General features: G+C 44.8%; 1 protein-coding gene and 1 long non-coding RNA gene across 4 annotated transcripts in view; one reads left to right on the forward strand and one right to left on the reverse strand.

The window, feature by feature from the left end:
• The window catches only part of LOC123035428, a 32,759-nt gene extending 25,916 nt beyond the window's left edge, over positions 1–6,843 (reverse strand). Inside the window, exon 1 of the long non-coding RNA XR_006416940.1 lies at positions 6,451–6,843. This is a non-coding gene — a long non-coding RNA (uncharacterized LOC123035428). The remainder of the gene's footprint in view (positions 1–6,450) is intronic.
• Positions 1–13,427, forward strand: part of PRKACA (protein kinase cAMP-activated catalytic subunit alpha) — a 66,491-nt gene that overhangs the window by 30,333 nt on the left and 22,731 nt on the right. Inside the window, exon 1 of one of the 3 annotated variants that reach the window (XM_044453588.1) lies at positions 6,979–7,000. The exons of the other annotated variants lie outside the window; for them this stretch is intronic. Within the exon in view, the coding sequence (XP_044309523.1) occupies positions 6,994–7,000 (7 nt within the window). The 5' untranslated portion in view covers positions 6,979–6,993. Of the gene's footprint in view, positions 1–6,978; positions 7,001–13,427 lie in introns of those variants that run through there. 3 annotated transcript variants of the gene reach the window in all.

Below are 13,427 nucleotides of genomic sequence, written 5' to 3' on the forward strand. Positions count from 1 at the left end.
GGAAGTTGTTGGCCTTACAGGGTGGGGCCTTGGCCTTCTGGGGCCCAGTTGGAAACTGCCAGGTTCTTGTCACTTCAGCCACATACTAATACCCCGATCAAATGATCCTGCAGGCCTTCTTCACTGAGCAGTTGGCTCCTGCAGCCTCCGTGGGCAGGGACGAGGGGCCCAGCTGGTAAAAGTAGTGTCAAGGGAGCCAGTTTGCTTCTGCATGCTGCTTCGGTTTATATCACATTGGTTTATATCACATTGGTAGTGCTTGTGCAAAGCCCATGAAAGCTGTATTTGTGATACCAGATAATGTCCTATACAGGAGAATAATTGCATTTTTTGGGGTGAAAAGAATAACTGAGAGTGTCTGCAAAACCCAGTATCCCTTTATCAGAAGCAGAGCTGCATATGGACCATGTGATAACCTGCATATATGTTCTGTCAAAACTCTGTTATTTGGAAAGGACCCAATAGGGGTTTGTGTACTACTCTTAAAAAAAAGAACTGCTACACGTAGCTGGCTATGGCCACGGCTAAAAAAGTGGTGCTGAACTGAAGTGAATGTACTGTATGGTCCTTCCAGCACAAGAATGCAATCTGTATGTATGAAATGCTGCCTGATGGACCAAGAAGTGGTGACTTGAATACCAGTGCAGAATTTTATGTATTGATACGCCTGCTCAAGAGTCATAGATTCTGAAAAGGTAGAAGATGTTTCTGGGAAGGAAGGAACAATATGCAATCCTAAGGGACAAAAAGGGAAATATTATTTGGAAAGAAGGGGTTCAGTAGCTGTGTTTTCTGTGAAAAGGCAATATTATTGATTTATTTTATTTTATTTATATCCCACCTTTTTCTTGTCAAGGAACTCAAGTCAGTTTACACAATTCTCCTCCTCCTCTCAATCCTTACAACAAACACCCTGTCAGGGTGAGAGTCTGTGACTTAACCAGAATCATCCAGCTGGCTCCATGGCTGAGTGGGGACTAGAACCCAGATCTCCTGAGTCCCAGTCCCACACCTTTAACCCACTGCATCACACTGGCTCTCAGTATAAACCTCTGCAAGCATGGTAAGACATCCTAGCACTTGGCAACGTAAGTGCTTGAAGCTAAAAGATAATGCCTTAGAGAAACAGCTGAAGCCCATCATGCCCTTGGAGTGCTTCTCAATACTATGGTATTCACTTGAACATTAACTCTATTGGATGACTCCTCAAAGACATGGGAGGCTCTTGGAAGAATCTGAGAAGCCCCGAGTCTTGTTCAGAAGCACTGGGTGCTTTGACCATGGACTGATGTTTGAAAAGGGGACTTCTGGTTAATACATTCCTTTCCTGGTGACAGCTGATGTGGAAGTGCACTTAGAAATGTGATGGTCTATGCAATTGCCTTTATACTTCAGATAAAACTTAATGAGATGAGGAAAAATGTCAGGGCCTATATAAGGGAATTTGTAACTCTTTGTCATGGAGCTTTTCTAAAGAAATTGGGACGACTGTTGGCGCACTGCAAGTAAAGTAAGAGGGAACCTTATGAAGCTGTAACATGCATAATGAAATAGAACTCTGAATATAAGAAAATGAACCATATTCTAGAAATGAGATGGTCCAGCATTCTTCTGAGTTGAATAACATTAGAGATCATTCATGGAAGTGGCGCAGAAATGAACTGTTGTGATTGTATTGGTGCTGGGCCAATCTGTATTGCCTTCATTGTGTGTGGGAAGCAAGGAATAGTCTCTTTGTGACAGGTTCTTGCTGACACTGTAACACAGCTTTCTCAACCTAGTGTTCTCTAGTTGTATTGGACTACAACTCCCAACACTTCCTACGTAGCCATGCTGCTTTGAGATGTTGGGAATTGTAGTCTTAACACATCTGGAGGACATCTAGATAGGGAAGCCTGCTGTAACATGTAGCATCTGGCCACTTCTAGTGTGAAGTTTTTCGACACTCTGGCTGCCACCAGGTATAGGCTACACTAGCACAGAAATTGCATCTGGCAGTACAAAAGCACTAACCATATTCAATAAGATACATAAACATGGCTCCTACTTGTACTGGACAAATGTCTGCTTTAGAAAGTTGAGGAAACAATGAGGGACTAGCTATTTTTAGATCAGAATCTGACTAACAGGAAGGAAATGTTTGAGACTGTGAAAACAGTTGGCCATATAAGAGAAAGTAACCATGAACTGTTGGAAGTCCATGATTCTAAAATAGGAAGAGGAAAGGCAGCAAAATAGCAGGGTATGTTAATAGCTGAAAACTTCACAAAACTTGAGATTTAGGTTGCAATGACTGGAACAGGGATTTAAAAAAAAGAGAGAGAATCCATTAAAGACTGGTGTTCTTTCTTGAAAGGATTAAAGCAGGAAATAGGACCTCCAAAACAAGGTTGAAAGAAAATTAGGCTATCTTAAAATTGGCCTCCTTAATAGTGCAAATGGGGACATCCTGCCTGGCTTTTGAAAATTTGCCTGCATCATAAAACTGGCAAACCCTGAGAAAAAGGAAATTCCATCATGGAAAGCGCAGCTGGCTGGAACACCTGTGTGTCCTGCGTGAACCATCATGCTTAGGCGGCAGGAAAACATGCTGTGGTCAGCTGGGAATCTCTCTGGTGCCAGCCAAGGACATTACACTGCATGCAGAGGAGCCTAAACGCGTGCGTGTGCGCGCACCCCCCCCCCGCGACTTGCCCTGGCCTGACCTATGCTCTAAAATTGTTTGCTACAACATTCAAACACCTCCTGCATTCATCTCACTCCTAATCTGCCCACTCACCCAGGGCTGCCTGAAGCGGGATGTTTCACCTTGTTGCTTGGCAGAACCATCCCTGAATCTCTCCTCTATGATGTAGGTAGGGTGGCATGGAGGGCTTATACTGTATGAAGCCCAAATATATAAACAATCTATATTTCTTTTTGCAAAGGCGTAGGAAGTCAGTCCTGACCTTGCAATGCTATCATTATTGGTCTTGGAGACTGTCCTTATTCCCTCAAGAAATGCCCCACCCTGCTTTGCACAAATCTTATCCAGTTGCAGGGCTCTCGGCAGCATCTCAGCTGCAGCAGCACCCTTGCCTTACCTTGGTGATGGTGACAGTACAGCCTTAGCAGCAGCAAAGAAATGCTGATCGAGCCAGCTAGTAGCACTCCTGGTGCCATCATTTTATTTTCCACACACTGGTTGTGGGCTCAATTGTAACTAGAAAAGGGACATCAGATTTGCATGAATCCACTTCGCAAATTCCTCAGTAGACCTGCTGTAAGTACCATGGAATCTGTGGGTTCTGTGTTCTGTAGGGCAGTTTTTCTTTTTTTGCAGAGGAGTGCACATTAGTGCAAATGTGCATTAGCACTAATGCAGATTAGCACAAACAGAGGAAAATTCTAGTAGAAACAATCTGATACTGTCCGTGAGCAGATGACAGTGTGAAAGAGACTTAACAATCCACAAAACACTGATAGAACACATTTAATCTGTACAGCCTAAAGCTGGAGCAACACTGGTTTCCTGTAGGTTAACAAGCAGAAATATAGATCTTCATGCTGTTTGAGTCCCTGAAGCAGGTTGCTATGTTAGGGCAGCAGCAGGACAGGTGATGCAACCTCTTGAGGACTTTGTCCATTGGCAATTGCCTGATGCCACCAACCTCTAACACTAGGCCTGAGTGCTCATGTTGATGCTAGAAAGATGTTTGCCATGTCTGTAGTTGTGAATGCGAGGGAAAAAGTGGAAAACTTTAGGAAAAAAATTCTTGAATTGTCCCTTTTTGGGGAGGATCTTCACATCTCTCACCTTGTTTGAAAGGGGGTAATGACTCCCCGTTGAATGAATTTGGTGAACAGTACTGCTGCAGATGCTAAACAATCAAAGAGCAATCTGAAATGATCAGATAATCCAAGGTTGGCAACCTGGTACCCTCTAGATACCTTAGACTGTATTTCCCATAAGCCCCAGCTACTATACCCAATGGTTAGGGATTCTGGGAGTTGTAGTTCAAAGTATCTGAGGACACCAGGTTGCTTACCCCGAAGTAATCTCCTGTTGAGCATATGAACCATCATTTCTTCGGGCTTGTCTGCCTTCATATTCACTTGGGCTATTGGCTCATACACCTTCAAAGAAGTTGTGGCTCCAGACAATACCTCCCTCTTCAGCACCATGCTTGAATGATCAATTTTCTCCCTGTCCACATTCTTCATTATCCAGCTTTCACTCCCATGCATAGTGATCAGGAATACAACAGGCCAGGGCTGGGATGAACCTTTCTGGAATCTATCCTTCCAGAGTCTGCGGACTTCCTCTTGTTCTTGGCCCAGTTCTGCAAAGCAGGCTGAGCCAAGAGGAAGTCCACAATGCTGGCAGACCTCCAACTGCGCAACTGGCAACCTTCTCCATCAGGAGTGGTTGCAGGATGCTAGGGAGTTGTGAGCAGGCACACCAGCCACCGTTTCCACTGATCAGCCTTCTTCTCCGCTCACTGCTGCCCACAGCAGCATGCACAGAAGAATGGTGCTGCTTGAGCAGAGCCTAGGGCTCAATGCCTGGACGAACACTGGGCACACCCCAGGAATGCTGGGCCGCTGCAAAGCCGACTCGAGTCTGGGAAGTCAAAACCGGAACATCCAATGGCTTTTCCACACAAAATGGATTTCTTCAACATCCCCAATCCTTGCTTTGGTCTCCAGTTAAACTTCCTTACACTTGATCATCTTTTCTAGTTCCTTCATTGCTGCCCTTCCAAACCTCAGTCTTCAAATTTCTTGGCTGCAGTCTCAATTTGAATTGAGGACTGAGCCAACACAAATAGTAGATGCTCTTCTGTCAGGGACAGTCACATAATTTTGATCCAGACTTGCTAGCTGATGCTCAGAAAGTAGCATATAAAAGAATGCTTTTGATCCCTTTCTGCTCTTGAGGATTTGAGATAGTAGACTGATGCCTGAGCATCCTTTGAAGGGAAATTATCTTTATCTCCTCTACTGGGTATAGCAGTAATTCCTCCTAAGATTATGGTTTTCTTGAGAAATTAGTCTGGCAATGTGAAGCCTTATGCTTCCTCTGATAGTTCATCATACCCAAATACAATTGGATCTTTCATCACATCTGTCCCAATTTAATGGAGAATTTAATGGGTTAGAGTACTTGCTTGCTTCTATGTCATCCCAAGTTCAGGTTTTGCTGAACTTGGAGTGGAGTCTTCTTATCCCCTGAAAGGTATGGTCAATTTCTTCATCCTTATGCACAAACATGTGGGTTCCAGCACAGTCTGTTGGTGCCCACTGAGAGTGCTGTGAAGCTGCACGTGCTGAAGCCTGTACCAAATTGGCAGTTACCTGTGTCTGTCATGGTGTGTCTGTCACGCCTTGTTATCTTGTTGGCCTCCATGCACAGGAGGTGAAAACAAGCAGCTTTTTCCATCAGTGGGCATGTCCTTTGGGACTGGGAACTAAACCTGAATACATTACCTTAAATCTGCATTAATCAATTCTTTTAATACCATAGGACAGAAAGATATCCATCCTTGGTAAGTGTGTGCTTCTTGTAGAAGCATAGAATTATAGAATATTAAGAGTTGGAAGGGGCCATGAAGGCCATCAGATCCAACCCCCTGCTGTTGCAGGACACCAGTTTACACCATCACACTTCTTGAACTGGCTTGACTTTTGCTGGGGACTTGCTCTGCTTTTAAAGAGCTGACTCCTCCTCTTTGGATGCTTCCTTTTATCTAAGTAATTTCAAGTCAGTTTTCATCATCTACCTACATATATTTACTGCATATGCATCTACTACCCAGCCGTAATAGTGTGATATACATATCACCAGAAAAGAGGACAAAAGATGCCACACATGTGCATAATATAGAAATAATGACTAAAATTGGAAATATAGCACGCCTGCTCTTTTTTCTGTCTGGGTGCTAACCATTGATAGACAACTTCAGTGCCCTTCCCTGGTTTCCCTTCCTAAGATTCTTTATCTTTAAACCAAACTTGGACTAGACCATTGTTCAAATAGAGGACTGCGCCCTGTAAATTGGGGCTGTCAAAGCATAACAAGGAGCCCATGCAGGCTTTTTCATTCTGACGGGACAAACAGTTTTGCACTGCACCAGCTTGAGGCTTGTTTTTCGCTTTTTGTGCGGTCTTTCTCTTCCTCTCTTGCTTCTGAGCAACAGGAGATGCACACTGCTTGGAAACAAGCAAACACAGATTGCCTAATCATGGAGGCTGGCCTGCCTTGGACAAGCGTTTGCAGAGACTAGGGGAAGATCCCGGACAGCCTTTTGTGATAGGCCTGTGAATGAGCCACCTTTGTGACTGGCAGTATCTTCCTCCCCATCCCCCTCATTTCTCTTTGCTCTGCTATCATGTGCTTCCTTGCCCCACCACCCCTCCCCCCAGCATGCTGATGGCAATCATTGTTTTGTAACCAGCTGCCCCACTTACAGAACAGTTCTCTGGACTCCAGAGCAATGAGTCGCTGCTGAGGGGAGGTGGCTTGCACAGCATCTGGACTGGATCTCTCTGTGTAATCTCCGGACAGAAATCCACATTGCCTTGGTACAACTCAGCCCTCCAACTTGGAATCTCAGGAATTTGGGAGGTGGTGGATCTTCAAGGCAGACTCTGCTGCTGTGTTTAAGGCACTGGCTGGTGTTTCCAGAGGGGCTTTTCTAGCACTATGGTGGATCCCTTCCATTGGGTATAACGTGGTCCATACTGATGCAGTCGAGGGAAAGGGAAAGAAGGCGAAACAGGCGTGCCTTGGAGCTGCGCTCAGCCCTGCACTGGCTGGGGACTCTCTTTGGTTTCCAGGACAAGTTGAGCTCCAGGCGGGGGCCGTGTTTGCTTTCACCACCCGGGGCAAAGTCCCCCATGAGCTGTCGGTTCTGTCCTTCCCCACCACCCGTTATGACCTCTTAACTGTACACTTGTACCCACGGAAATAACAAGGTCACCTGGTGGATCCCTGGGGTTGAGGGCCACCGAATGGATGGTAAGGAACTATTGGATAGTAAATGGGGTGAGAGGCTACTGGCTTGATTCTTTTCCTTTTTCCATCTGCAATGTTAGACAGTCCTGTTTCTTGCAAGGATTGTATGCTGAGAGAGGGGTTCAGAGTGGGAAGGCACATAGGGATTTAAAGATCATACCTATGATGCTGAATCTAGCCCAATAAATTCTTGGAGCAACAAGGTCTATACTTTTCATATGAAGCCTTGCAGCAAATTGACTGTTCCAACTAACTATATGCTCCAATTTAAAAAGTTAGCCTTGGGGGAGACATCCATGCTGAATTATGTTTCTGCTAACTTATGAATTTATCCCCTTTTCTTTCCAATCAGAGTACCTTCAGTGCTGAACAAAAGATGCTCAGAGCAGTTGCTTTCTTTCTGAGACTACTGTAGCTGCTTATACTACATTAAAGCAGTGTAGTTCTGGGTATTGCCTTTTTCTCTTGTTCCTATAATGCTAATTGTTTGAATGCTAATAGGAATGAAGAACCTGCCAGTTCATAGCAAATACTATGCCCAGACCCTCAAAACCCAAGAATGTTGGTCTCGTAAGTGAGGGAAGGTTCAGCTAGGGCAGATCTGAGAACTTATGCGAGTGTAAGCATATACCTTTCTGGTAAGCCTTCTGCAGCTAATTCTGATGGCTTTCACACAATCCACTAGAGCCAATTGCATTTACATAAAATTGGAAATAGGAGGCTGCCAGGCCACTGGCCCATCTAGTCCAGTATTTTCAGCACTGACTCACAGGCACTCCAGAGCTTCAGATAGGAGCTTTTCCAGCTATACCTGGAGATGCAATGGATCAAGCACAGGACCTTCTGCATGCACAGCAGGAGCTCTGCCTCTGGTTATGCACCTGCCCTAGATAGCTAGCCCTCCCGCTTGCTTAAAGATTCTGAATGGTTATTTGCTGTAATGAGGCAAACTGTTATTTTTTGACATTCCTCCAATACTTTGTTAGTATTCAGAAATCTCACAAGTGTTTTCCCCTTAGGATTAAAAAGAGTACTGAGAGTGGTTGGGCTGGATTTTCATGAGGACTGCAGGAGGCGGGGGTTAAACTTTCCCTCTCTAATCCCGCTATTAATATTGACTGGCACTTTACAGTTTGGCACTCAGAGGTGAATGCCTAGGCCCTTTTTGGTTGCTCATACCTGCATGGAAGTTGTACCTTCTGGCCCAGTAACTTAATCCCAGTAATGTTGGTGTAGCCTGCATGTATCTATCCAGTGGTGAAGAAAATGCAGTGTGTGTCGTTAGAAGCATTGTCTTCCCTATGACTGACTTCTGACTCAAGATAAGCCATGTCTTTCATGATCTTTTTCATGTATCCCAGCTTTCCTATTTCAGCCTCCAGTTATGTAAAGATCTAGTGTAGTGTGGTGGTTAGTGTTGGACTAGGAATGAGGTTTAAATCCGCACTCAGCCACAATCACTGAATGGGGTTAGCCAAGGTGCAGTATCTCAGCCTAGCCCAACACACAATGTAGATGTGACTAAAATATCAGGGGGTGGGGGAATCAAACCCAAATCCTTCACACCCTTAAAAATAGTTTGCAACCAAAATCAAGTCTGTACATGAAGTAAAGGATCCTAGCCTTTCATAATTCTGTTCTAACTGCAGATGTTGACTTCCAACTCACTGCAAATTTTTCAGAGAGATATTATAGATAGACTTTGCACTTGGCTTAGAATTTAAATTTCCCAGTCTGTGTCCAGATCTTTTGCTGACTGGTTGCCTGTGCTAGAGATACTGCAGTGGCTTCTGATATGACAGCCACTGCACAGTCTTCAGAAGAGGTAGGAAAATGCTGTCCAGTGCACTACCTAAAGACTGAGAGAACTAAGGCTGCCTTTGCTGCTTTGGATCAGGATTTTTCAGATGTTTAAAGATCCCTCTGAGATCATGCAGTAGTTATGTGCCAAAGCCATGATTTGCCTCTCAAGAGACTTGTTAGCCAAATTAATGATGACTTTTTGTTGTTGTTTTGGAAATCTTATGCGAAGGAAAGTCCCCTGGGTTGGAGAATATCTTCATTTAACCCTGCAGTTGCTGACGAGGAGTGAGGTTCAGTTCTAACTTCATAACCAGAGAAATGCCTAACCCATGGGTCCTCAAACTACGGTCCAGGGGCCGGATCCAGCCCACTATGCCCATTTGGACCTGCCGTGCCCACGCACGTGCCCACCTCGCCCCACGCATGGGGAGGCAGCGGTTTGCTCGCTCGGAGAAAACAATCTCCAAGTGAGCAAGCTGCTGCCTTGTGCACCTGCCTCGCCTCGTCTTGCCTCCCCTCCCCGCCCCCGTGCTGGCCCACGTGCACCGCCAGCACCACCTTTCCGGCCCGTGCCCAGCACCGGCACCTTTCAACCGGCCCCCTGGTTAAAAAGTTTGAGGACGCCTGGCCTAACCCATGTAAACCCAGTCGTTAGGATTGGCCTCAGTCCTTTCCCAGAGCAGTTTTTCTGAGTAATGGTCCTATTCTCTCTCTATGAAGTTATGAACATGGACTAATTTGGGGACTCTGGTTTGATGCTATTGGGTACCACAGTGCCCACAAACAGCTCCCTCAGTGCTCATCAGGCTTCCTGCACCGATTTTTATTTTATTTTTTAACTGGGAGGCTGGCATGCTATAAAGTGAAGCACTGCTCTCCAGGTCCATCTCTATTTGGGTTCCAAGCAGTGATGTTGTTTTAGTGCTCAGCCCCATTTGCCTTGTACTTCATGTTTAGGGCAAGCTACTTTTCATCCTGCTGGTTTCCCTTCTGGGGAATAAGTGTTTGTGACTGCATACCATAGCAGCCATTTTAAGAATGGGCAAGCCTCTCCTCACAGAGAGGAGCCATTATGCAAGAGCACCCACAACTTTCAAAATTCCAAATGTGCCACTGGCCCCAAAATGTTGAGACCGCTCTTGATATATTGCAGTGAGAGATGATCCAGCTGTTTTCATGTAGCAGACACTTTTCAAAGGGTGGGGCTGAGGTGGGCATTTATCTTGCATCCTGGGTACTTGGACTGGACTGGAAGAAAGGCTGAATGTGAAGGAAAACCTTGGACAATAGTGGCAGGGGAGATGGAAGTGGGAATGGAGCCCTAGGAAGAATGTGCTGTTGGCAGTTGATTTGCTTCTTACTGGCAGGCTGTAGCAGAGGGGAAAGGTACCAATTCTGTATTAAAGAGAGCAAAGTCTTCCCCACGCTGGGATTGATGGCAGTTCTAGTCTGACACATCTGGAAGGCACCAGCTTGGAGAATTCTGGCATAATATATGTTAATTAAAGTACCAAAACAAAATAACCACTAAAATGCAAAACAAGAAACATTACAATCTCAAAAAAGGAAGGAGGGGAAGGGGAGCAGATTGGCACAAATAATTGTTCAATAAAGGCAGCTTCAAAACACCCCGCTTCTTTAAATGCCTTGAATTTTTTAAACGTAAGGCACATCATCCCAAAACTTCTGTACTGATGCTGGACATGCCTTGCTCCTTCAGTGGTAGTTTAAACCTCTTGGATGATGAGGATTTTGAGCTAAGTCTGACTAAGTGATCCTAATGGGGGCAGGGGCCCTGCATGAGAGGAACAGGCCCTATTCGGACCCTTGGTCTACAAGCTCAGTGCTGGCTGTTGAACGGCTGCACGGCTTTCATGTAGGAGATCTTTGCCAGCCCCACCTAAAGAGGCCAGGGATTTGACTGGCAATGGTTTGCATGCAGAGTGTGTATTCTCCTGCCAGAGTTCCAGCCCATCACTTTTCTGTGGGAAGAGGGAAAAACGAGTATTTTCCTCTGGACAGAATGACTAGTGACCTATGAATTGCTCACCTTTCCTTCACATATGAGTAACCTAATCTTTCTTTTTAGTTTATACCAAAGATGCCAGGTACAGTGATACACAAATGGTGTCCCAGCAGCACTAAAGTGTTTGCTGTAAAGAATTCTTTGACTTTCACCACTAGCATAGACTTATTTTTGAGCTCCCTTTTCCACTGCGTATTTTATCAAGGACTATGGCTTTTCTTAAGCTACAGAGGAAGTTTAAGCACAAAAGGAAATAAATTGAATTTGGAGGTTGGATTCCCCCCCTTCCCCCACCACAAGTATACTCTAACAAAATGAGGTGTAAGAAGATGCAGCTTGTCTGTCAAATGATGCTTCATGTTTGCCATGATCACGAAAACCGTATGCAAATTACGTTGCAAGTGAATTATTGGTGACCTTTCAGCTGCTGCAGTTTCTCAGGGTGCTCCTCAGTGTTGAACAAGATGCTCTCTCTTGGTGAAAAGCTGTTTCTTTGTTCCTCTCTGAGGGGAAGAGAGAAGAGAGGCGAGATGGTGTGTATGATCAGAGCAGCTTCTGCGTGATGAATGAGCTTATAAGTCTGATGGGGAAAATTCTGAAAGTCAAAAGGTTGCATGGAGCTTGGTGCCCTAAAAACGATTGTCTGCTTTCTTGCTTGACGATCCTCGGCTTAGTTTATCTGCCAGCAACATGGGCTAGTTGTGTTTGGATACAGTGGGAGAGGAAGGAGATACCAGAGGCTTTGAAAGATTACTATGACTGCATCTCTATTAGCCCCTATCCTCTGGTGTTTATCTTGGCATAGGTCAGTGTGTTAGGCTCTTGTGCAATTGGACACGGTCGATCAGTTCCATAAGCTGGATTCATAGCGTCTGACCAAACAGACATGAATAGAAAATGCCTTCATAGGTTTCTTTTTTAAGGGGTGCTTTCAACTCGACTGGTGCAATGGAGACCTATTTTTGTGAAAAGAGCTGCTTTTAGCACTTGGTGCTTTTTCAAAATGAGGCACGTTGCATGTTTGTGCTCTTTTCGATGTTACCTCAATTCAGCTGACAACTTAACAGCATTGGTTGTACTCTTGTTCAGTTGTAGTCTGCAATTCTTGCTGTGGCAGCAGCTGAAAATGTGCGTGAGGAGCATCTGTAGTCACTGAAATGGCTGGTGGAACCTGCCCACCCATATCTCTATAGGGTTTCTAACATCAGTCAGCTTAAAGAAACTTGCTCCAGGAATGGAGCAAGTGCCCTCTAGTGGTCAGATTTTTTCCAGGATTTTTTCATGTGTAAAAATCTGTAGACGAAATCTGTTGAAGCCTTAACATGTTACTGCAAACAGCACCAGGGCCGTATGCTTTATCTTGCAGAGCATTTGTACACTGCCTCTTGAAGTTAAAGGTGTGTTGTTTTGTTCTAGGTACTGTTCTTAAAATAGCACTGAGCTACTTAGAAAGTCAAATATAAAACACAGTGTGCTTCAGCTTTTTATACCAGAACCTACTGTTAATCCCAGCTTTTTACAGGGGACCCACTTTTCTTTTCTTTTTTCTACTTATATTTTTCGATTCATGCTCCTGCCTACTGTCCTCTTCATTCTTGATCCCCACGATCTTTCCACTTTCCCTCTCGCATCACCCTTTGCTCGAAAGTTAAACACCAGAGGAGAAAACAGGACCTGTACCTCAGGTGGATCTGACCCAGTTTGGGATCCCAACTCAGCAACTGAAGACTGGTGCTTTAAGTCAGGTTGGCCTAACTTCTTGCCATGGCTTTATTTTTTATTAGAACTCTGAGCCCCTCCATGTATTTATTGATTTATTATAGCTGAGGTGGCAGGTATCCATTTAGAAAGAAGTAGCAGGGTGCTGCTGAGCAAGTGTTTGCCCCAAGAATTTGTGCTCAATACCTTAATCAAGCTCACAAATCCTTTTACATGCAGACCCACCCTTAGACTCCACCATAGTACACCTTTTCAGCGACTGGATTTAAGGTGATGTGAAAAGGAACTTTTTAATTGTTGCTATTGTTTGGCAATTGGAACTTTGAAACCTTACTGATCTTCTGCAGATAATTCAAAGATCTACCAGTAAATCCCAACCAACCTTCTGCCCAGTCTGGATTAAGCGATCCTCAACATTCATAGCATTTCAGAGTGGAAGGCACTGATTGGCTGGCTGAGCCAGGCCAGTGCTGCAAAGGAGGGCCATCTATCCACCAGCCCCTCCCCATGCAGTGAGACCTTCTTCTCATCTCCTCTAAAATGGAAGTTGGGTGGTTGAATTCCAGTCAGTTTGGGTGCAGAAGGGGGCCATCCAAGCAACGGAGTGGTTTTCACATGTTTAGGGGTCTTCTTAGATATGCAGAAGAGCCTACGTTTGTGATTTAAAAAACAACAACCTCAACTTCCTGTACAGCAAAATGGCCTTGTGAACCTCCAGGATCCACAGATTGTTGAGGGTATAGAGAAAAAAAATATGAAAGTAACCCATCTCATTGTCTGGTTGACATTGAGCAGCTGAATAAAGTCTGGCATCTTTGCTGCTAGCTTTTGTTCTTGTGTGTGAAGGAGTGGGGGTGAGGATGGCTGCTTGATCACAGCAAT

Source organism: Varanus komodoensis, unplaced genomic scaffold (genome assembly GCF_004798865.1).
Source record: "Varanus komodoensis strain SLA01 unplaced genomic scaffold, ASM479886v1 scaffold7_1, whole genome shotgun sequence".
NCBI classification, from domain to species: Eukaryota; Metazoa; Chordata; class Lepidosauria; order Squamata; family Varanidae; genus Varanus; species Varanus komodoensis.